This window comes from Choristoneura fumiferana, chromosome 4, assembly GCF_025370935.1.
Source record: "Choristoneura fumiferana chromosome 4, NRCan_CFum_1, whole genome shotgun sequence".
Taxonomy (NCBI): Eukaryota; Metazoa; Arthropoda; class Insecta; order Lepidoptera; family Tortricidae; genus Choristoneura; species Choristoneura fumiferana.
The window spans coordinates 20446472-20470572 of record NC_133475.1 but is presented as its reverse complement, the minus strand read 5'-3'; the positions used below and the strand labels follow the sequence as shown (position 1 = coordinate 20470572).

Genomic DNA, 24101 nt, shown 5'->3' with positions numbered 1-24101 from the left:
TAGTTCTTCGATTTTCCACGTCTCCGCTACGTAATACGATTTAACATCTAAATAGCGAAACAACAATATCAATATGACAATATTTTCTTTTAAATGGTTCACATTGTACAAGTCTTCTTTTCTCATCAATTCCACAAGCAAAATGATGAAAATACAAAGTGCAATCGAGGAAACTAAATACATTTGCCAAAGAAATCATAGTGAAATTGATCACGAAAAGGTTTCCTCCTGATACGTGTACGTGTTCAGTTTCCTTGACTGTACCAACTATAGTCAAAAATAGTTGTTTTGAACCATCAATCACGTCAGGCTTGAAACGAAGAGGGGGAAGGTGGAGTGAAATATCACATGTATTTATTTTTTAAACAGATTTTTTTACGTTTTCTACTAATCTTAGGTACACCAGGCGTTGGGGGGTCAAAAGTTGCTAGATTATTTCTACAGGTTTGATTGATTTCAGAGGAATATTAAAAATAATACCAGTTCTATAATTATGTCTTTGTACATGCTAGGTGTTGGCACGCGATATAATAGCATCTATCCTTTTCGCACACGTCACGCCTGTGATTGATTTGATTACGAGTGCCATTAACTCTCGTAGTTTCTATTTCCTAAACGTAATCGCGAATGAATCGCATACTTAATTAATTAATTAATTCCTCTTAATGGCGGCCATAAGGCTTGGGCCAATGTCAGTTAAATTAAAGATAAATATATTCTTCTTATGCATGTTGTACGGTGATTGTAGTTTTTGCAACATGATAGCAAAATTCCAGATACCACGCGGAGACCACTTGCGCATTAAAAAATGTCAGACACGAGAGCAATATAGAATTTTGTGATCAATGTTCACTGTTAAGGTTAATCGCCGCATAAAACACTATCAAAATTATACTTCAACTAGCCAAAGAAGCAGAAATACCAAAATTAGATATCGTCTACATCCGCCATGTTCGAATGCTACAAATCGAATCCATACTTAATTATATTGTTTCCACTTTATCACATCGCCTGTCACTAAACAGCGATTTGTCACAATACTTAAATACTATTAACTACATTACCCCAGTATTATGGTGTCAGATAGCGGTTTACTTGTGCAAGTATAAAGCCTAGTTTAGATCTGCAAGATTGTGCAAGTTGCTTTAAGCAGAGCTTAGACTTGCAAGAGAAATCGTGCAATTTGCGAGGCATTGCGAGGCCGTCAAGCCAACGAGTTTGTAGTGGTCAATCGAGCGCTGCAATGTAATGCAACTTGCACGATTTTTCTTGCAAGTCTAAACTCTGCTTTACATTGCGCCGTTCCATTGACAGCTTTTAGCTCCTCCTCCTGTGAATAAAGGCTACGAAATAGCCCGTAACATGTACAGTTAAACTCGATTTAAAACGTGAGTTATCCGTAACAATATCATTTAACTCCTAACAATATTATTTGATACTAGAGTGAGAGGGACGGTACGATACGAACATCGATTTTCGAATTTCGTAGTAGCCCCCCCTGGCACCAAAACAGCCAGTAATAAAATATCTAAATAGTATGCAACCTTGCTAAAACATTTGAACGGCGAATACATTCGTAACATTTAAGTACCCCCGTTCGCGCTTTACCACTTCACAATGTAAATTCAAATTCAAATAATTTATTTGTCCAACATAAGGTAAATTACAGGCTGTTACTTACATTATTATTTGTACCACCACTATGTGGCGCCTTCTGAAATAGAAATTCATTTTCATTACACTTGCTCGTCAATGAAGTTATTCCATGCCTGTATACTAAAAGACAATGGCCTCAACTGTTCCCGCGGGAATTATGGATTTACGTATAGTACTCATCCCCAAGGGAGTTATGACTTTAGTTTTAAAAAGTTAGTAGGCACGCCATTTCAGACTAAAGAGGTTTCAAGTCAGCCATTGTTTTATTAACATTTTGAAACTTAGCTATAACCTAATTTTACACCATAAAAATTTGCCACGCTTCATGAAACTTCGTTATTTTTATATTTTAAATTTATATCAATAAATTTAGTAAATATTTTTTTACCATGTTGGAATAATCTGGCCGTAAGACCATTCTAATTCTAAACTAAACACGGTTCTTAGTATTATCTATGGTAGACGATTCTACAAAAGTGTCAATCAGGGGGGCTACCAAGAAATTCGAAAATCGAAGTTCATATCGTTTTCCTGACGCTAATATTATTTAATACAAGAGAGAGAGGGACGGTGCGATACGAACTTCGATTTTCGAACTTTGTAGGAGTACTTAACGTTTTTCGTACATCTTATGCACGACATTGTTTCGAATAAAGGTTTGTAAATATGACAAATTAAACGTTTTATTTATAGTGTGTCGCACATAGATATTGTGTAGTGGGGCTTGCCCGAAGTTCTTCGAGTTTTTGGTACGCTTCACTACATTACTTCTTATAAAACTGGTACCTAGTAATGTAATAATTTCTTGTGGAATTAATAAAATCAAGTAGAGCATCTTTCCAGCTGTCTGGCAGTTGTCAGCTGTGCTGTCAGGAGCTTGCTCGTGATTAGTTCATTTATCGTTGTGTGCGTATGAACTCATAGGTAATAAATGTGCATGGACAGAAGTACTGCCGAACTAGTAACTAAGTACTGTGAAGCCGTGGTGGCCTAGTGGTTTGACCCATCGCCTCTCAAGCAGAGGGTCGTGGGTTCAAACCCCGGCTCGCACCTCTGAGTTTTTCGAAATTCATGTGCGGAGTTACATTTGAAATTTACCACGAGCTTTGCGGTGAAGGAAAACATCGTGAGGAAACCTGCACAAACCTGCGAAGCAATTCAATGGTGTGTGTGAAGTTCCCAATCCGCACTGGGCCCGCGTGGGAACTATGGCCCAAACCATCTCATTCTGAGGGGAGGCCTGTGCCCTGCAGTGGGACGTATATAGGCTGGGATGATGATGATGAGAAGTACTGCACTGCTAAAAGGTTGCACACTAGTATTGTAAGAGATTAGGAAGAAAAGTGGGGCGCGACATCGTGGATGGCGCGATATATACTACTTATATTAGGGTATTAACAATTTGTATTTAACTAGCTTGTGCCCGCGACTTCGTCTGCGCGTATCTAGGTTATCGCGTGGTGGCGCCCTCTACCGGAATAAATGGTAGATATCCTATGTTGATCCTTGGGGTTCAAGCTATCTCTATACGAAATTTCATCAAAATTGATTCAGTGGTTTCGACATGAAAGCGTAATAGACACACAGAGTTGCTTTCGCATTTATAATATTAAGTAGGGATTTATATTTAATGTGTAATGCAACTTGCACAATTTTTCTTGCAGATGCTGGGCTTAACTTGTCTTCGAAGGTACTTGCACAAATTCCTTTTGAATTTTGTACATGTGAAATTTCAAACTTGCGTAAGTAAATCGCTACGCATGTGGCTACCATTAAGATCTTATAATAAAAGGAATAGAAATGTTATCGCGTGTATTTACTCGTTTACGTTTACTTGCCCGAATTTCATTTGCCCGAATTTCACTTGCCATACCAACGTTTGCCATAAAATATATAGAACCGTGCTGTTTTCAGGATTTTTATAAATGTCATCATATATAATGCAGTAGGTTAGGTTAGGTTATTTTAATATCAACTCTAAATAAATTACTACTTCAGAAATAAAATGCTACTTTATGGCAAATGAAAATTCTACAAAACGATACATTCGGGCAAATGAAATTCGGGCAAACGATAGAGAACCGTACTTATTTTTGGATATCGGGTACATGTTATCGAGTGAAAACTGTAACTGTACCTTACGATACTAACGCCATCTATTGATATTTAAGAGACAGAAAATTTTGTAATCCGTTAAAACACGTTTGTTTAGCATTTGAAAGAAGGTAAGCGATCATGACGTGTCTTTTTATTGAAAAACACTTTTGAAAAATATGTCACAGCAAATACGTAACAATTAGAAAGGGCATATAATCATATGATTATTTACCCTTTTTCTAATGCTAAAACGAAGTATAGGTATGACAAAACTTGGTTTACTCGTATCGTTGATCCTTGGTAATTTGGTGAAAGTGCGTTGTTATATTAGTAGTGAAATGCAAGCAATGAAATCACTGCCAATCGCAATCAAATGACAGTTTTTTTATGCGAAATCTGTCATTTGATTGCGATCGCGATCGTCAGAAACGTTAGACAATACCGCCTCTGATCGCAAGCATCAATACTGACAGCTGCCATCGATTTTACAGCTTGTATTTCCTCACAGTGAGATCTGTGTAAGATAATAAAGCAGTACCACCGAATGAGGGCTATCGCGAATGAATTCGCCACTAGAGGCGCTAGTGTAGCGTGAGGTCTCCGAAATGTCAAATCCCATAGTTTTTGGGTGAGCTACGCGGGTTTATTCATAATTAGAATAATTTTGTGAATATTTTGCAATATCTGAAATTAATTATGGCAAATATGCGTTCCGGGGCAACGCATGTCTGTGTTTTGAGACATTTTTGTCTTTCGGAAACCTTTGTCCTCCCTTTTTTCCGAACAAAACGGGGACTATGCAACACTGTGCAACACTGTGCTCGATATTTTTATGGTACGGTTTTAAGGTGTGTATTAAATATGATTTTAATCTAAACTTTGTTTTCACGCCCGTAATAACAGACTTTGAAAGCCATACTTAAAAACCTCACGCAACAGTGCGTCATCTAGTGACACAAAAAACGATAGCCCTCATTACCAAGCATCTATACCCCCCCACCCCTCTAAATGAACCTTAGTCACTCTGTCCTCAGCCTCAGCGGGTCCAAGTAAGGCAGGTCACTGTTCGCGCACTCCGCCTGGTGGAACACTTTGAGCGGCACCTCTTTGGCCTTGGCCACGGGCTTCTCCCGAGGCTTGGTGTTGATGATGACGGGAACCACGGCGCGGCGCCCGATACGCTCCACTGTGGCGCCCTCTGCCGCTTCTAGGGCTGTTTCTACGTCGATTAGGGCGTGGTTGCGGCACTCTAGGAGGGCTGCCAGCTGGAAGTAAAAAGGGGGCATCCATTAATAAAGACACGGAGTTGGAATGTAAAATTATTCATTGGCTGCACAATTTTTTTTTCATTTCAATTTCATGAGGTGTTTTTTTAGTCGACTCTCATTCCATCTGACGTGGATCAAAGGAGGGGAGTCTACATTACTTTATTTTTTCGCAAAAACAGGGTGAAATTGCGAGAAAACTGAGTATAATTAAGTAAATCATATTTCTTTTCTCAAAAATATCCGTAAAAGTCGATATTATTATTTACATATCAGAAGACAAAGTGCATAGTTTATGGTCAGCGAAAAATTAAAAAGTTAAAAACATCGCAGGATCTATAAACTCGACAACAATATCGCATACAAATTACATTATTGTCGAGTATCAAACTTTTTAAAAAGCCATTGGTAATAAGTCAATTCAGTTAATCACAAGACATATATTCAGCAGACTCCAATGGCCGGTATCAATTATTACGTTGAAATTTTTGATGGAAAATGCATGCGGTTATTTTACAGAATTTTGACCGGGTTCGGTTTCCGGTTATGTAAGACATTTTATAAAAAATTTGAATGTCATTTTTATTAAATCTAAAATCGAAGACATATGGTTTTTAAGAACAAATTTAGAGTAGAATAGAATTACGTTTATTCAGCCAAAACGTCATGACAAAAAAAGATTAAACACATTTACAAAGTGATAAAGAATATAAGAACAAACAAATAATGATGTGTAGCCGAAAATTAAATGGTCGCCACTCAGCGGTGCCGTTAGCACGAGCACGAGGTGTGCGGGACAGCATACTGTGGGACTTGTGTTAGGCGACTAATAAATACATAGTACTTATGTATACTGCTCAAAACAAAATAAGGATCACATGAATTTTACGGGTGAAACGAAAATACTAATAAATATAATTCTTTTCTCAAACGGATGGTTAGAGGAATGGACGGATGGACGGATGGTTAGACGAATAAGGATGGACGACGGACGGACGGACGGACGGAAGGATGGATGGATGGATGGATGGATGGATGGATGCATGGATGGATACATGGATGGATGGATGGATGGATGAAGTATTTCCTCACATTGTTTGAGAAAAGCACTATACAAGCCTCGGCCAGAACAGGGATTGCTGGACTCGTTTTATCCGGCCTGCCCCGAACTCGTCCATCAATCCCTTACTTCATGGCCTCTGCAGTAATGTACTATTAACACATTCCTTGTCTAAAATGGTTTCATTAATTAATACAACATAATCCAGTAAAAGTACATCCAATTAAATGTATTCAATTAAAAGCGCAAACATATTTTTGATTTCATTTTACTGGTGGAATTCAAGAGGCCCTTATATTCTTTTGAGTAGGAGTATATAATAATATATAAATATAACAAAGACAAATATGTATGTAATAAATAATTTAAATATAATAGTTTAGATATTTGGCGGTCACCCACAATCTGACACACTAATAACCTATACGCTTAGGCAACAGTACCTTGTTGGTCCATAAGATAGCTTTTCAGTTTGGACTCGAACTCACCAACAGTATTGTATCCCTGACCGGCGGAGGAAGGTTACTCCAGCACTTCGTTGCAGCATAACGAAAGAATTTCGCTATCTCTCATAGTTTCTGAGTTCGCCATACCGACCCATTTGGATTGATCACGATCACCCTTTGAAGGCTGGGATGACGAAGTGAGAGGAGTCACCTTGAGGATGGTCTGCAGTGGCACGGCGATCCTGGGCGGCGCCGCGGGCAGCTCCCTGGCGAGCGCGGCGGCGGCGGGCGGCAGCTGCGCGCGCAGCAGCCCGAGTGAGAGGAGTCACCTTGAGGATGGTCTGCAGCGGCACGGCGATCCTGGGCGGCGCCGCGGGCAGCTCCCTGGCGAGCGCGGCGGCGGCGGGCGGCAGCTGCGCGCGCAGCAGCCCGAGTGAGAGGAGTCACCTTGAGGATGGTCTGCAGCGGCACGGCGATCCTGGGCGGCGCCGCGGGCAGCTCCCTGGCGAGCGCGGCGGCGGCGGGCGGCAGCTGCGCGCGCAGCAGCCCGAGCGCGGCCAGCGAGCGCGCGATGTCGGCGCCCTCCGCCACACCCTCGGAGCCCGAGTCAGAGCCCGCGTTGGCGTAGCCCCGCTGCTCGAGGGACCACTCCCTGGACGAACAAACTATTATTTATTTCAAAAATACAAACTGAAATATAGATGCATGGAACCGAGGACCTGGGATCGATTCCCAGCGCTGGTCTTATTTTTCTGGTTTTTCTATGCATCTATATTTCAGTTTGTATTTTCGATATGGTTTTTAGGAGATGACCGTAAAAGTAACAAAAAATTTGCAACTGAAATAAAAAATTAAAAAGATTCCTAAAAACCAATCTTAATTTTATTTATTTATTTGTCAATAAACATTTAGTAAAAACCAATGTTCTGTAAAATTCAAATTATACAAAAAAAACACAAAATAAACATGAGCCGAGGTGTGACGCGAAACGAAGCTGGATGCGAGGCGAGATGAGGCGAGACGAAGCTAGGCGCGAGGCGAGATGAGGCGAGACGAAGCTAGGCGCGAGGCGAGATGAGGCGAGACGAAGCTAGACGCGAGGCGAGATGAGGCGAGACCAAGCTAGGCGCGAGGCGAGACGAAGCTAGGTGCGAGGCGAAATGAGGCGAGACGAGGTGCGAGACGAGGTGTGAGGCGAGATGAGACGAGACCAAGTTAGGCGCGAGGCGAGATGAAACGAAACGAAGCTAGGCGCGAGGCGAGATGAGGCGAGACGAAGCTAGGCGCGAGGCGAGATGAGGCGAGACGAAGCTAGGCGTGAGACGAGGTGTGACGCGAAACGAAGCTAGACGCGAGGCGAGATGAGGCGAGACCAAGCTAGGCGCGAGGCGAGACGAAGCTAGGTGCGAGGCGAAATGAGGCGAGACGAGGTGCGAGGCGAAATGAGGCGAGACCAAGTTAGGCGCGAGGCGAGATGAGACGAAACGAAGCTAGGCGCGAGGCAAGGTGTGAGGCGAGACGAAGCTAGGCGCGAGGCGAGATGAGGCGAGACGAAGCTAGGCGCGAGGCGAGATGAGGCGAGACGAAGCTAGGCGCGAGGCGAGATGAGGCGAGACGAAGCTAGGCGTGAGACGAGGTGTGAGGCGAAACGAAGACAGACGCGAGGCGAGGTGAGGCGAGACGAAGCTAGGCGCGAGGCGAGATGAGGCGAGACGAAGCTAGGCGCGAGGCGAGATGAGGCGAGACGGAGCTAGGCGTGAGGCGAAACGAAGCTAGACGCGAGGCGAGATGAGGCGAGACCAAGCTAGGCGCGAGGCGAGACGAAGCTAGGTGCGAGGCGAAATGAGGCGAGACGAGGTGTGAGGCGAGATGAGACGAGACCAAGTTAGGCGCGAGGCGAGATGAGACGAAACGAAGCTAGGCGCGAGGCAAGGTGTGAGGCGAGACGAAGCTAGGCGCGAGGCGAGATGAGGCGAGACGAAGCTAGGCGCGAGGCGAGATGAGGCGAGACGAAGCTAGGCGTGAGACGAGGTGTGACGCGAAACGAAGCTAGACGCGAGGCGAGGTGAGGCGAGACGAAGCTAGGCGCGAGGCGAGATGAGGCGAGACGAAGCTAGGCGCGAGGCGAGATGAGGCGAGACGAAGCTAGGCGCGAGGCGAGATGAGGCGAGACGGAGCTAGGCGTGAGGCGAAACGAAGCTAGGTGCGAGGCGAGATGAGGCGAGACCAAGCTAGGCGCGAGGCGAGACGAAGCTAGGTGCGAGGCGAAATGAGGCGAGACGAGGTGTGAGGCGAGATGAGACGAGACCAAGCTAGGCGCGAGGCGAGATGAGACGAAACGAAGCTAGGCGCGAGGCGAGGTGTGAGGCGAGACGAAGCTAGGCGCGAGGCGAGATGAGGCTAGACGAAGCTAGGCGCGAGGCGAGGTGAGGCCAGACGAAGCTAGGTGCGAGGCGAGGTGAGGCCAGACGAAGCTAGGTGCGAGGCGAAAAGCAAGTGCTCGTTCCCACACGCCAAGAGACCGGCGCTGGAAGTAGGTAATGGGTTTCGTTGGTGAGACTGACTGTTCGTGTGTCGTGTCCTGAGGCGGCGGCGCGGGCCGCGGGTGCTCCAGGGGGCGCCGTAAGTGCAGCGCGAGGGCCACCGCGTGCGCCGCCGGCAGCCGCACCGGCCGCATCAGCGCTGATAGCACCGTGCCGGGGTCCTCCGACATCACTGGAACAAATAATCAAGCCATCAGAAGAGAGAGCCTCCAACAAACTGTGACACAAGAACAAAATAATTAATAATAATTAATAATTGACGGGTCTAGGTATTATCAAAATGAGTGCGACATAGTTTATGGATGGCCTCTATTATAATAAACTAGATGAAAACCCGGCTTCGCTCGGGTAAAATGTACTCATAATAATATGTTTAATTTTTTTTTGCCAGTGTAAAGACTGTCGTACTTATCGAAAAATCTGACGTATATTCCCAGCCTTAATATTATCACAAACGTACTTTCACAGCTAACCTACGTATCGGTTATTTCACTATTTTTTTATTTATAGTAGATATTTCTCCTAAATCTTATTTGCCCAAATAACTATGATGTCTCTGTCTCATAATCAAAGAAATTAGACCTAAGGGGCGTATATGGGGATATACGGTACGATTCGTCTGTACGATCGATCTGATGAAATCGACGAATCGTACCGTGTGTGGGGCCCTTAAGAGGTCACAATGGAGAACGAAATGCAAACCTGTGACACCTGTGACACGTGATGACGTGACACTAACACCACTTTGATGTGATGACTTTGACATGTTTACTTCGCAACGCCATTATATACTTAGTAATTTATTTAAGTTTATATTGAAAATACTCGATAATCCGAATTTTCCGCCTACAAGTTATCGACTCGGATTGACTAATTTTTTACGCTCTTCAATTTGATGTGCATTTCGGTCGAGTCTACCGTACCCCTTGACGAAATTATTAATATAGATAAAAACTTAATAATCTTTTCAACAGTAAGAGTTAGGTCTGTAGTTTCTTAGGCGCAAGCCGACGTGACGCCACGAATAATTCCGATCCGCATTAGCGATCACTTCAAATAGCGAACCTACTGTGTTATTAATGAAGTTGTGTTAAATACTTGTGATGTATACATACCATTTAATAATATTGTAAATCTGTTTAAAAAAATATACCTCGTTGAGTTCCTTGCCGGATTCTTCTCAACAGAGGTTTTTCCGAACCGGTGCTAGTTTTCTTTTTTACATTCATAGGAGCTTGTTGTAGCCTAAATTGAATAAAGATATTTTGACTTTGACTTTGACGCATTCCGAGCGGGGCGGCGAGTCTCTGTAGAAACAGTCACAAGGTTCCACATCCTCACGCCATTCAGCCACCGCGTACGTTTCTGGTGGAAACTTAAAGCTGGGTCCACATTTGTATGATTTTGCCGTATCGTATCTCCGTCGCGTTGCACCGACGCGTATCAAGATCGCTAGTGTGGACGCAAAAACAGCGCGATCATGCGGCGCGTCGTATCTGATCGCTCGGGATTGATGTTGACACACGTTTTTATATACCCCGCACACTCGCGATCGGATACGCGTATCAAGATCGGTAAGTATGGACGTTTTTGATACTGTATCACGATACGAAGTTATGATTTCATACGCGATACGCCGTGATCGCTTTTGAGGCGGTTTTTCCCCGATCGTCAAAGGGGATACGGATAGCGTCCACACTTGATGATACGGCGTTATGATACGATACGCTGCTACTCTACGGTTAGTAGGACGCATTTTTTCACGCGACGATGCTAGTGATACGGTGTGCCCAAAGTGAGCGTCTATACTTAGGATACGCGAGCTCGATACGATACGCGTGATCGTGATCGGCAAAATGGTGCAAATGTGGACCCAGCTTTAGCCTCAGGCCCCGACTTAAGGGGCTACCCGAGGTTTTCATCGATTTTTGACAAGTTTTGAATCGTATCTCCTACTTTTGCACTATAGATAGAATTATAAGTCAAACAGCTATCGGTTCTCCAATCTTTTATATCCATTTTTATCTACCGGATTTTGAAAAAAATGAATACTTAATTTTTTATGATTTTTTTAAACATTGTCTGAAAAAACACTTATTTCGTAAATCTATTGACGTGAAAGATCTAACATATACGAAATGTACATATTTGGGTTCGTCTTTGACGTCTCTAAAAACTGGTCGAGGGCTTTCATTTGAAACTAATTAACACAAAAGTTATGGCCAGAAAACCAGTTTTTTGGCCTAGAATTGTTCAACTTTGATGCCAAATATCTCGAAAACAATGAACTTTGAAGTAAATATGGAATACTATATTGCTTAAAGCCGTTGTTGTTAATATAATAAGCTACAAAAATCATTAGAAAACTAAGGAATTGAGATCGAAGGTCATCGGGGCATGGGATCCCATTAAAACTTACGCGTGGGCTTGATCGCGATGAGTATGGCGACGATGACGTAGTGTATGTGCGGGAGCAGCGGCCCGTCCGCGAACAGGAAGCCCCAGAGCGCCGGCAGCTCCGCGCGCGGGAACTCGCGCCCGAACAGCAGCCGCAGCCAACGACTGGACAAAAATAAACTTTGAATTATGCTGTGAAAAGCTCGCTTCGCTCGTGCAAGGGTGGTTGGGAACGGACGAGTGCTCGCTTTTGTTTTTTTTTTGCAGTTGTTTTTTACGGGGAATTCGGGGAAATGTTGCTGGAGTTATGGGCACTTTTGAAACGGTGGTTTTTAGTTTGTAGCTTAGGTGTTTAGGTCTTAGGCCCACTTGCAGTAAACTCATAAATCTCGCGTTAGCGTTAAGCTCAGTTTAGTAGTGTCAAATTGTATGGAACTGTCAAGCTTAAGCCTGGATTAACTACTAAATCTAGATTTATTTTTTCCTGCAAGACGGCCTTAGTGTGTGTTATAGGTTTAAGTTGTATTTTTTTTTATTTTGACATTTTATAATTTTATTTTATTGAATTGTGCCCTTGATTGTATATTGTTATATTAAAAAAATATATATGATTTTTAGATACTTGTAAAAATATACAAAACCATAAAAAACTTTCATAGACCATTTTGGGGTGGTGAAGTTTTACGTGCCTCCTGCAAGATTTGATCTGATGGAGTTACGGGGTCTGACATTTTACCGGCGGTATGTAGTGGAAAGCCGTGGTGGCCTAGTGGTTTGACCTATCGCTCCTCAACACTTCTCGCACCTCTGAGTTTTTCGAAATTCATGTGCGAAATCACATTTGAAATTTACCACGAGCTTTACGGTGAAGGAAAACATCGTGAGGAAACCTGCACAAACCTGCGAAGCAATTCAATGGTTTGTGTGAAGTTCCTAATCCGCACTGGGCCGCGTGGGTACTACGGGGCACAGGCCTCTGGCGCAAGCCCTCTCATTGTGAGAGGCCTGTGCCCAGCAGTGGGACATATATAGGCTGGGATGATGACGTACACGTCTCTGAGCGGTACTCACATGCCGAACAGTTCCATGGATATGTTGCACTGTGTCAGATGCGCCGCCAGGTCGCTGTCCAGCGGCGCCAGGCACTCGTCGCGCACTTTGTCCAAATACCGCACCACCTCGTTCGGGTTCTGTTCGGTTGTGGATAATGGAAAATAAAAAATTAACTAGACGTTTGTGAAATAGTAGATTATGACAAAGCAGTAAAATTGTTTTCATACGGCGAGAGTGCTCTTTACAATCCAGAGCGGAGCGAGTGATTCTAAAGAAGAATTCTGAGCACAGCGAGGTATTCAAATTACTACGCAAAATAAAGAAACATTTTGTTTCAAAGTGATACATTCTACTTTTTATCTGCCCAACGGGAATCCCTACTGATATTATATATGCGAAAGTATGTTTGTTTGTTAGTCTGTCTTGTTTGAAACTAGGGAAGGACATGGGATAGTTTCTATCCCGGAAAATATACAGCTGCCGCGGGATAACTAAAAAGAAATTGGCGCAATCAGAGTCGGGGGCTACAGCTGCATATATTATATTCCCTGGATTTAGCCAGTAATAGACTGTGTACCACATCGGTTTGGATGACGCGACCCTCACTTAAATATTACAATTTATTAAAAAGCTTGTTTGTGAAATTCTCAACTCGCACTGGGCTCATATGGGAATTGCGTCCCAAGTCTCATCCTGAGTGGAGACCTGTACCCTGCAGTGGGACGTATATAGTCCAAGATGATGATGATGATGATTTCTCAGATAGGGCTTACGTGTACGACTGTGGAGACAGGCAGGCGGCCGCACGACGAAGGCACTACGTCGCCCGTCGTGTAAAACTTCTCTAATCCCTTCATCACCGCGCTGAAGAGCATACTGGAAATGGCCGTCCAACCAAAATTAATTTAAGGTATTCGATACGACTATTGCTCGCTGTAAAGTCTACTAAGATGTGAAAGTTAGTTTTCGTTTTAAATTCTTTGTATCCGGGTGGGCCCTGTAACAGGAGCAAATAATTAAAACACAGGTTCTGCTACTCAAATGGAGCTACTTTAGTTCTGCAACTTTCAAAAATTAAGTTATTTTATCATATGTTTATTCCAAACAAATTAAATAGTATTTACGATGTACGGCATCCAATAACCTAAATGACATCGCCTGTCACGTAGCAAAATGACGGATTTCGCAATACATTTTTTTATTCGACTGGATGGCAAACGAGCAAGCGGGTCTCCTGATGGCAAGAGATCACCACCGCCCATAAACATCTGCAACACCAGGATTGCAGATGCGTTGCCAACCTAGAGGCCTGAGGTGGGATACCTCAAGTGCCAGTAATTTCACCGGCTATCTTACTTTCTGCTTCACGGCAGAATTAGCGATCAAGATGGTGGTAGCAATCCGGGCGAACCTTGCACAAGGCCCTACCACCTGCAAAAATCCAATTACATTTTAAACTATAATAAAAATCATAATATAAGTTATTTTAAAAACTTGTAGAACTTAATTAGCTCAAAAAATGGAAGCTGTGGTTTAATTTTTTACCCGACTGCGAAGAAGGAGGGTTATTTGCTTCTGTTACAGGGCTCACCTTGTATAGTACCATTACTTAGGGTAAATTATCAATTACTGGCCATTAACCTTGTACTAAAAAATTATACTATTTATAGATGACCAGTTATTGAAAGGTGATCAGTAATTGACACCTGATAATAAAAATGAACGCTGTTTGTAGGTGACTAGAATTTATTTTTAGTGTAAAGTGGACAGTTGAAGTGTGGCTACTAATTGACGATTTACCCTATATATTTTTTCTAAATTTTCAAGTCAGTATATTGTGATAAGTATTTTTTATTATTTTTATAACATCGACACTTATCTTGGTCGCACAGTGTTTTCGTTTTTAATAGTATGCTGTGAAATTTATTCAGATATAAATAAATTAATCAATAACAAATGTTTTAACTTTCAATTCGTACTTACTAGCTGTCATGTTCCAAGTATTCTTCATCCAGTATGTATTTCAAGGTATTGCTGAAAAGAAAAAGTCACTATTAATATTCGTGAATAAACAGAATACTTTAATTTATAAGCAGGGCTCGAACATTTCGCGCGGATGACGTCAAATCACATATAGGATGATCTCAAATAGTCCTTTCAAATTCAGATTCAACTTCAACTTCAAATTCAAATATTTTTATTTGCAATCGCAAAATTTATTTCGTAAACAATTACCACTCATCAACCTCTTTAGTTAAACAATATCGCCACTTCAAACGAGCAGCAGTACATAACATCTTTGACGGACATTGTCATTCAGATATTAGCAATAAGTTGGTGTTGTGATAGTTTAGCTGTTTTATTTTCACAATTATGCGTGTGATTGCCAAAACTTCATCTTTACAAGAATATCGTTACAATTTACCTCTTGCTGCTATCAAAATATAACACCGAAGAATCAGCAATATTGAAAAGACATTTGGAGACAATCAAACATGCCCTGATTATAATAATTATGATTACTATGTAACGCTGAAAATTTGCAATGCAACACATTTGACAACATCAATGTATTTTATGATTATATATAACTAGCTTATGCCCGCGACTTCGTCTGCGCGGATCTAGGTTATCGCGCGGTGGCGCCCTCTACCGGAATAAATGGTAGGTATCCTATGTTGATCCTTGTGGTTCAAGCTATCCCTATACGAAACTTCATCAAAATTGATTCATTGGTTTCGACGTGAAAGCGTAACAGACACACAGAGTTGCTTTCGCATTTATAATATTAGTAGGGATTAAGGTAAACGTACGAGTGCTCGTCGCTGTCCCCATAGTCGGCATCTTTTATCTTATGTCATTAGCAATAGCAATAGGTTTTTGACGACCGGATGGCCAAGTGGTTGGAGAATCTGACTACAAAGCTTGAGGTCCCGGGTTCGATTCCGATTGTGTGAATAACACGAATGTTTGTTCTCGGGTCTTGGATGTTTAATATCTATTTAAGTATGTATTTATCTATATAAGTATGTTTATCCGTTGCCTAGTATCCATAGTACAAGCTTTGCTTAGTTTGGGACTAGGTCAATTGGTGTCAAGTGTCCCATAATATTTATTATTTATTTATTTATAGTGAGAGTCGACCACTCTGACGTTTACCTTATAATAATCGTACCTTACGGTAAGAAGTTTCGTGAATTTATTTTATATACCACATCATCCTGTATGCAAAATGACGTAATTTTAACGTCATCCGCACTCAAAGTTCGAGCCCTGTTTATAAGCTAATTGTTACAAGAGCTACTATACAGGATGCCTCCACTTGCCCACGAGTAGTCTCATGTTTCAAGTCTCCAACCGCAGACACAATGCTTCTCCAGTTACATAGCTATACCTAGTGCCATCCACGAAGACGCGTGATTTTGTCAAAATTAGACATTAATGACATTGTAATAAGAACCACGGCACGCGTCATCGTAAATGACTCTAGCTATACGAGTATATGTAGCTAATCGAGTAGGCAACCAATAACCGCAGGTAGAATGGTCCTTCAAATGCAAGGTGCGATTCTACTCATTTAACTGACTTAGTTTTCGAAAATACAAGCTGAAACATAGCATAGATGCACAGAAAAACCAGAAAAAGAGACCAGCGTGCTATACCTCTACACTACCTCTGGACAAAAAGTGACCAGCGCTGGGAATCGAACCCAGGTCCTCAGCATTCCGTGCTGCGTGCTTTACGTCTACACCACCACTGGACAGGAGTACTGACACAAATTTCTCCTATGCACCACATATCTCAGCTTGGTTGTTTTCTTATTTAGTCACTTAAACAGTGACACTAGCGACATCTATGTTGTAGCCCTCATCGAGAAACTTTCAACACTCCAGTGGTGGTGTAGAGGTATAGCACGCAGCACGGAATGCTGAGGAACTGGGTTCAATTCCCAGCGCTGGTCTCTTTTTCTGGTTTTTCTGTGCATCTATGTTTCAGTTTGTATTTTCGACATGGATTTTACGGGATAACCGCAAAAAGTAACAAAATTTGGAGTTGAAATAAAAAAAAAAAACAAAAAGACTCCAAAAACCAACCTTGACTTATATTTGTTCGGTAAATTTTGAAAAATATGTCCTGTTTTTTCATACAGATGAAATGTATTTTTTTTATGTATGGAATACAATAATAAATTGATAGAAGTTAAGAGTTCGTATGGTGATCATGTTCGATACACTGATTTAACGATTAAACTTTGAGGATTGGTTTAAAGAAACTTACCTATTTTGTTATGTTATTTACAATTCACTTACAAGAGAAATTTAACAATGATATATGATTTATATAGTGAGTGTACGGGAATCCATTTTGAATTAAATTTACTCCAATCTATGCAAAATATTTACTCACAAGTCTCACAAAACGTTTCGTACATGCCGCCATATTGCGAGCATGCAGCGCTCAAGATGTGCGTTCCAAATAATATTCGTCTATAACGCCCGCGGCCTTTTTACGTTAGTGGAACGGCAGTTGCATCGGTCGGTTGATTTGAACCGCCGTCATTATTCTCAACACTTTTTAAGATCCTCATCAGACACATATTATAGCTGTATACGTAACAGTGCTCAGCTCACTCAATATTAAACTCAATATTAAACTCCCACTCCGAAGTTCGAAAATCGAAGTTCGTATCGTATCGTCCTTCTCGCTTTCGTATTAAATAGTATAGCTGTCAGAGGTACCGAACGACACGAACTTCGATTTTCGAATTTCGTAGTAGCCCTGCAGTTAATTCTAAATTTCGTTACAAAAATGTTGAGAATAAGAACGGTCTGAATATTCACCAAATCGTGAGCGTGGTCGTTGCGGTCGTTTAAGCTTTGGTTTCCTAGGACAAGCGGTGCCGTCATTATAGCGCCCGTAATAACCGGTGAATGACGTCACTAGAACGTTGTCTGTGTGTTGGCGCGGTTTCCTAGGAGGAGGAAGAGCGGTATCAATGGGGGCTATCGCGTATGAATTCGCCACTAGAGGCGCTAGTGTAGCGTGAGGTCTCCGAAATGTCAAATCTCATAGTTTTTGGGTGAGCTACGCGGGTTTATTTATAATTAGCATAATTTTGTGAATATTTGGCAATATCTGAAATTAATTATGGCAAATATGCGTTGCGGGGCAATGAATGTCTGTGTTTTGAGACAGTTTTGTCTTTCGGAAACCTTTGTCCTCCCTTCTTTCCGAACAAAACGGGGACTATGCAACACTGTGGCATGCTCGACATTTTTATGGTACGGTTTTAAGGTGCATTAAATATGATTTTAATCTAAACTTTGTTTCCACGCCCGTAATAACAGACTTTGAAAGCCATACTTAAAAACCTCACGCAACAGTGCGCCATCTAGTGAGACAAAAAACGATAGCCCTCATTACGGCCGCTATGTGACGGCATCGCTGATCCTGGGAAAACAAAGCTTTAGTGTAACATAGCCCAGGTATTTAGCAAGCAAGCTGTGGTGTACCTGAGGTCCCTGGGCGCGTGGCGGGTGTCGTGCCGCAGCTGCAGCAGCAGCGGCGCCAGCACCTCGTGCATGCCCTGCCGGTAGCCCACGTGCGCGTGCGCGCGCGCCCAGTAGAACAGCGACAGGACCTGACACAGACCAACCATCCTATAAGGGTCAAACAACTTTTTCTGGTTAGTGATTCTGTCCCGTTGTCCAACAGACAACAGTGACAGATAATTAAAAAGAACTGTTATGATGTCTATGCTATTAAAAGATATAGAAAAATAGTCCAAGAAATAACCGGCTTGTAACTGCAACAAGCATGAACGCTCGATGCATTTTAACCAGTGAAAATATATTAAAAGAGTTGTCCAGGGGACGTAACCATGGCAACGAGGTACAAGAAAAATTCGACCCATAATATGAGAAATTGATATGTCAATTTTTTTAAACAGCACTATAGGGACGGTCAACGAATAAACCAATGGGGATCAGCAACAAAAGACTGACCCAAACTCCCTTCAGAGCCTAACGAGAAAATACAAGACTCTGTGGGTAGAGAAGAAATCCCTCCAACACTGTTGTCCCCATAGTAAGCTCCAGGGACGTGCCATTTGGGGACATGCGCAGCCGGGATTTTTAGTCGGTGAGAATCCGGCCCTCCGTCCCAGTCATCCATAATGGATTTTTCCCGACTGCAAGCCCCAATCTCCTGTAAGCACTCATCATCCCAGCCCATATACGTCCCACTGCTGGGCACAGGCCTCCTCTCAGAACAAGAGGCCATAGTTCCCACGCGGGCCCAGTGCGGATTGGGAACTTCGCACGCACCATTGAATCGCTTCGCAGGTTTGTGCAGGTTTCCTCACGATGTTTTCCTTCACCGCAAAGCTCGTGGTAAATTTCAATTGTAATTCCGCACATGAATTTCGAAAAACTCAGAGGTGCGAGCCGGGGTTTGAACCCACGACTTGAGCTTGAGAGGCGATAGGTCAAACCACTAGGCCACCACAGCTTATAAGCACCCTATAAACATGTATTTAGATTAAAATTTCATGTACAAACTTTTTTAACACCAAATAAATGAATTCTATTATATTCTAATTCTAAATTCTATACTATTGTAGAATTCTAAAATCAAGAAAAGCAAGGACCTTGTGTCTTTAGCCCTAAAGGCGACTCAAAAATAATGATATTAGAAATATAACGCAACTCCAAGAATTCCGTTGTGATTAAAGTGAACTGTCAATGGCTAAACATACCATCATGTCTTGAACATCCTTGTCCCGGAAGTACAGTTCGTCGGGAAAAGTCCTCACAACATCTTGCAGGATCAAGGCTTTCAGCTCGTTGTCGCAGAAATGCTGGTTCCAGGCACTCTGTAATAAAATATTGTTGTTAAAAGGTCATTTTTAAATACGAGTACACACAAGATTTTGCTGACTGCGCTTTTACATTGTGAGTCATCCAATCTGCTTTCAAAGCAAGTTTGCAAACTTAGTTAATTTAAAGTTCCAATACAGTGGTGAATTTTGTTGCTTGTAGTCAAGCATACAATATAACAGAAGAACTCAATGCGGCTTCAGAACATAGCACATCTTTTCGACACAAAAAATTGTATTAATCGGAAATGATATATCGGGTGTCCCAAAAAGGACGCAAGATTTCAATTTGCCGCCATTTTTGTATTTTAGTGCTGGCAACCCTAAAAAAACTATTTGATTTAATGGCGGATTATACGAAAGATCAACGCGTTTTTATTATTGAACAATATTTCAAAAGAAGTTTGGCGTGTACGGTTCGAAAATTTCGTGCAAAATATGGTCGGAATATTGACTTGACTTCATCAACTGTGAACAGAGTGGTTGCAAAATTCAGGGAGAGTGGATCAATTCATGATGTTCATTCCACTGGTCGTCCAAAAACAAACAAGTGGCAATGCTGTAAAAGAGGAAATTAGACGCTGCATTGGATAAATTCAACCGCATATATGCAAAATGGTCATAGAAAATTTTGACAAAAGTGTGTGTATGTGCCAGCAAAACTTAGGACATTTGCCTGACGTATTATTCCACAAATAACCCTATTTTATGTATTTCAAGATTTTATATACAAATATATTATAACGAAAAAAAATGTGTTTTTCACCAATTTCGAATCTTGCGTCCTTTTTGGGACACCCTTAATGATATAAAAAAAAAGTAAAACCTCATCATTCTGCGACAGCGGATCATCTCCAATCACAGTCCTTGGATCCATGGAAAGTTTCGCCTTCATGTCATTGTAGAAGTTTCTGTGAGTTCTTAGACTGAAAAAAAAAGACAAACAGCATAGATAAGACTATGTTTCAGTCATCTGTTAAATAATATTAAGACAAGGTGTCATGCCATTTGTAGTGGCGATGTTGTTTAATTAAAAAGGTTGATAAGTGGTAATTGTATACGAAATAAATTTTGCAATTGCAAATAAAAATATTTGAATTTGAAGTTAAAGTTGAGTTTGAATCTGAATTTGAAAAGACTATTTGAAATCACCCTATATGTGATTTGACGTCACCCGCACGCAAAGTTCGAGCCCTGATTATGAGCGAGTTCGTGCTCCGACTCGCACTTGGCCGATTTTCTGGTGGCTGTGACCACCTTTTTTGAGGGCTGGACCCGCAGCAAGACTTGTAGAGGGTTGAACAAACTGCAACTGGTGGATGCAAGTGGCGAGTTGTTCATTGTGGCGTACAAAGGGGGAGGCTTTTGTCCAGCAGTGGACGTGTTCCGGCTGATGATGAACAAACCTGGCGACGATATCGGCGTTGGGCGGGGGCAGCGCGTTGAGCAGGATGGCCCAGGCGAGGCTGCGCGGGCGCGGCAGGCGCAGCTGGGTGGCGGCCGCCCGCAGCCCCTCAAGGCTCCATGCTGGCACTTCCAGTCTGCACAATGTTATTACAATGAGGGCTACCGTTTTTTGTTTTTCTAGATGGCGCCACTGTTGTGCGTTTTTAAGTGTCGCTTTCAAAGTCTGTTATTACGGGCGTGAAAACAAAGTGAAAAAAAAAATGTCACTCGTCCGTGTGCCGTCCATAACATATGTTATTTGTTTTAGGTCTCCTATCTGTTCCTTCCCCAAAATCAAAATTTCATAAACCGAACATTCTCCTCATGTGCGTAATGTCGCAACATCGACATTGGCAAAATACGTCTTGCTAAAAACAGCAAGTGAAAGCCATAAAAAAAAAAAAAAAGTTTAGATTAAAATCATATTTGATACACCTTAAAACCGTACCATAAAAATATCGAGCAACCACAGTCCCGTTTTGTTTGGAAAAAAAGGGAGGACAAAAGTTTTCGAAAGACAAAACTGTCTCAAAACACAAACATTCATTGCCCCGTAACGCATAATTGCCATAATTAATTTCAGGTAATGCAAAATATTCACAAAATTATTCTAATTATAAATAAACCCGCGTAGCTCACCCAAAAACTATGAGTTTTGACATTTTGGAGACCTCACGCTACAGTAGCGCCTCTAGTGGCGAATTCATACGCGATAGCCCTCATTGTTTTTTTGTTAGCACAAGGTATTGATGTTATAATGTCGTAGTAACTAAGGGAATAGTTTATGGATTCTGTTATATGAAAATAAATGATTTATTTTTATTTGTTTTATTTCATTAATATTGCAGTATGGGTCTTTCAAGGCTAAACTGTTTTAGACTATTTAGTTTACTTTACTACTAGATTATTTATTTAGGTATGAAAGTAAGAAAGTGCTTTATCAATTTTAATGACAGTTCCTACTTCAGAAATAAGACAAGGCTGAATGTCATATTGACTAGTGATTGTGAGTGAAAATAGGCTTTAACATTTTAAGCGCTACAAATGACATTAAACCTTAGGGTGGTGAGGTGAACCATCACCACAATAAATAAGAAAAAACTGGAAATCATAATTTTTCATGTCTGACTGTCTATGTCAATAAGCCATCTATAAATAATAAATAAATAAATATCACGGGACAATTCACACCAATTGACCTAGTCCCAAAGTAAACTTAGCAAAGCTTGTGTTATGGGTACTAAGCAACGGATAAATATAATTATATAGATATATACATACATAAATACATAGTAAACACCCAAGACCCGAGAACAAACATTCGTAGTTTTTATACAAATATCTACCCCGACACGGGAATCAAACCCGGGACCTCAAGCTTCGTAGTCAGGTTCTCTAACCACTATGCCATCTGGTCGTCATCTATAATAACCCCACATTGCGTACATTTTGCTATGAGCTTAAAGGGTACTGCTAACACTGCATCCTCTCCTCTGCTAACATCCCCACGCAGGTAAAAATTTCAAAAACGCTTGAACAAATATCGGCCTGTGATCAGAAATCAGTACCAAAATAATTATAACAAATATCTAATTATTTGTAAATATACATTTTCTTAAAAATGGTCACTTAAAGGTATAAAGGCAAAGTTTACTTGTAATGAACCTGTTGATTCAATTATCAAATAGATTATAAAATCAATATAAATTTAAGCTTATCAATGAAAACATATGGCATTCTAGTTTACTAGTTTACATTCACACTTAAAAGAGCTTAAAGAATGATACAGCGAAGTATCGAAAACTAAGGATTAACAAAGAAAACAACTGATAAAGTTATGATAACAAATACTTACTCGTAATCCGAAACCGGGAAGCTGCTGTTTGAAGGCGAAGCCGTACCATTATTCTGAGCCTATTAAAAAAAACGTGTCTTTTATCTTAGTAAATATAAATTATAAATAATAATAATAAACAGAAACAACCTTACCATTTTCCACACGTAATTCAAAACATTTTCACTTAAACGAGAAACAATTAGCGCTGATATTATACACTACATGTATGTGGCAAGACTGTTAGATAACTTAATTAATTCTTATTTTCTATGCAAATCATTAAAACAAAGATTTATTTGTTTCTTTCTCGTGCAATTTGATTTTGATATTTGGCTTTAGTTTGACATCATTTGACATTTACTTTACTCGACTTCGACTCGACCGACTGACAACTAGTGCTGTGAATATCGAATGCAGCTGTCTATCGAACTCTGATGAGCAGATTACGATTACTCGATACTTTTTTTACGATATCTCTTTCATAAAAAAAAACTAATAAGTACTTTTTTTTGAAGCTAACTGAAGAACATGTAATTATATATTTTAAAATCAGCTCTTAAATTGGGCAAACCATATAATTCTTTTGATGCATCTGGTTTACGATTACTCGTTACGTTTTACATTTTTTTTGCAAAAACAATAATCATAATATTATCTTGAATTCGCAAATTCGCTCTGCGGATTATATAAATCTAATTTTATATACATGGCAGCAAATTTAAGTAAAATTATACATATTTCAAGACTTCAGGTTAACAAAGAGTTATGTTAAACTGTGCGTTCACCTGCATTATGCGAGTGATCTGTGTGTAGAGTGAAGAAAAAAAGCAGTAACACCTACTACTACCTAACCTAGTACTTACCTAATTTTCCCGTATTTCTATTGCAACAGTTTTTTCGCGTTCACTGCTTAGCTGCCACATTATGTTCTGACGAATGGTCAGCCTTTTTATTAATGCAAAAAACAACTCGATATAATTAAAATCGATCCATCTGTTGAATCCTACTGTTTTCCTGCTGTCGAAAACAGTATGCCAAACTATGCCAAATAAATGAAACAAGCTTCTGCTTCTGCTTCTGCGAGCGATGGATGATGGGTAGGTGGTACAGGCAGAGCTTGATTGTTTTTTGGTTACAATAATACAAATGAATAAAATTAAGAATATAAAAATAAAAAACAGGAATGTCTTCTCTATTCTCAAGTACCTACTGAGTGATAAATAGGAATAGTGGAAGGTACATTAAAATAATGATATATTGTACATTTTATGATTTCATAATCATAATACTGATACTACCTACCCACTATTGTGGACGAGTCCGTCTAGTATATAGACCACAGAGTACATTTTTATATAGGGTATAGATAGGCTCATTGGACCCTAAGGCCTAAATCAGATTAAAAATTATATTTACTCAGGAGT

At 41.0% G+C, this 24101-nt stretch overlaps 1 protein-coding gene across 2 annotated transcripts; it reads right to left on the bottom strand.

Annotated features, from left to right (window-relative positions):
- Positions 1 to 644: 644 nt before the first annotated feature.
- Positions 645 to 23057, bottom strand: TBC1D5 (TBC1 domain family member 5). Of its 2 annotated transcripts, none has more exons than XM_074087232.1 (13): positions 22830 to 23057; positions 22696 to 22754; positions 20801 to 20935; positions 20221 to 20320; positions 19275 to 19391; positions 18031 to 18158; positions 14501 to 14551; positions 13291 to 13393; positions 12536 to 12654; positions 11487 to 11629; positions 9089 to 9239; positions 6854 to 7176; positions 645 to 5018 (listed from the first exon to the last, which is right to left on the bottom strand). In XM_074087232.1, exons 1-13 carry the CDS (start codon positions 22830 to 22832, stop codon positions 4813 to 4815), a joined length of 1638 nt encoding a protein of 545 aa, XP_073943333.1. In that variant the 5' UTR covers positions 22833 to 23057; the 3' UTR covers positions 645 to 4812. The 2 variants fall into 2 exon arrangements, with proteins under 2 accessions (XP_073943333.1, XP_073943334.1); XM_074087233.1 differs by having other exon boundaries at positions 6972 to 7176.
- Positions 23058 to 24101: the final 1044 nt, after the last annotated feature.

Coding starts and splice junctions, on each gene's coding strand:
- TBC1D5 (XM_074087232.1), bottom strand. Junction 20,321..20,800: donor AACGCCGATATCGTCGCCAG/GTTTGTTCATCA, acceptor TTTTTTTTTCAG/TCTAAGAACTCACAGAAACT. Junction 5,019..6,853: donor CGCTGCAGACCATCCTCAAG/GTGACTCCTCTC, acceptor TTTTACTTCCAG/CTGGCAGCCCTCCTAGAGTG.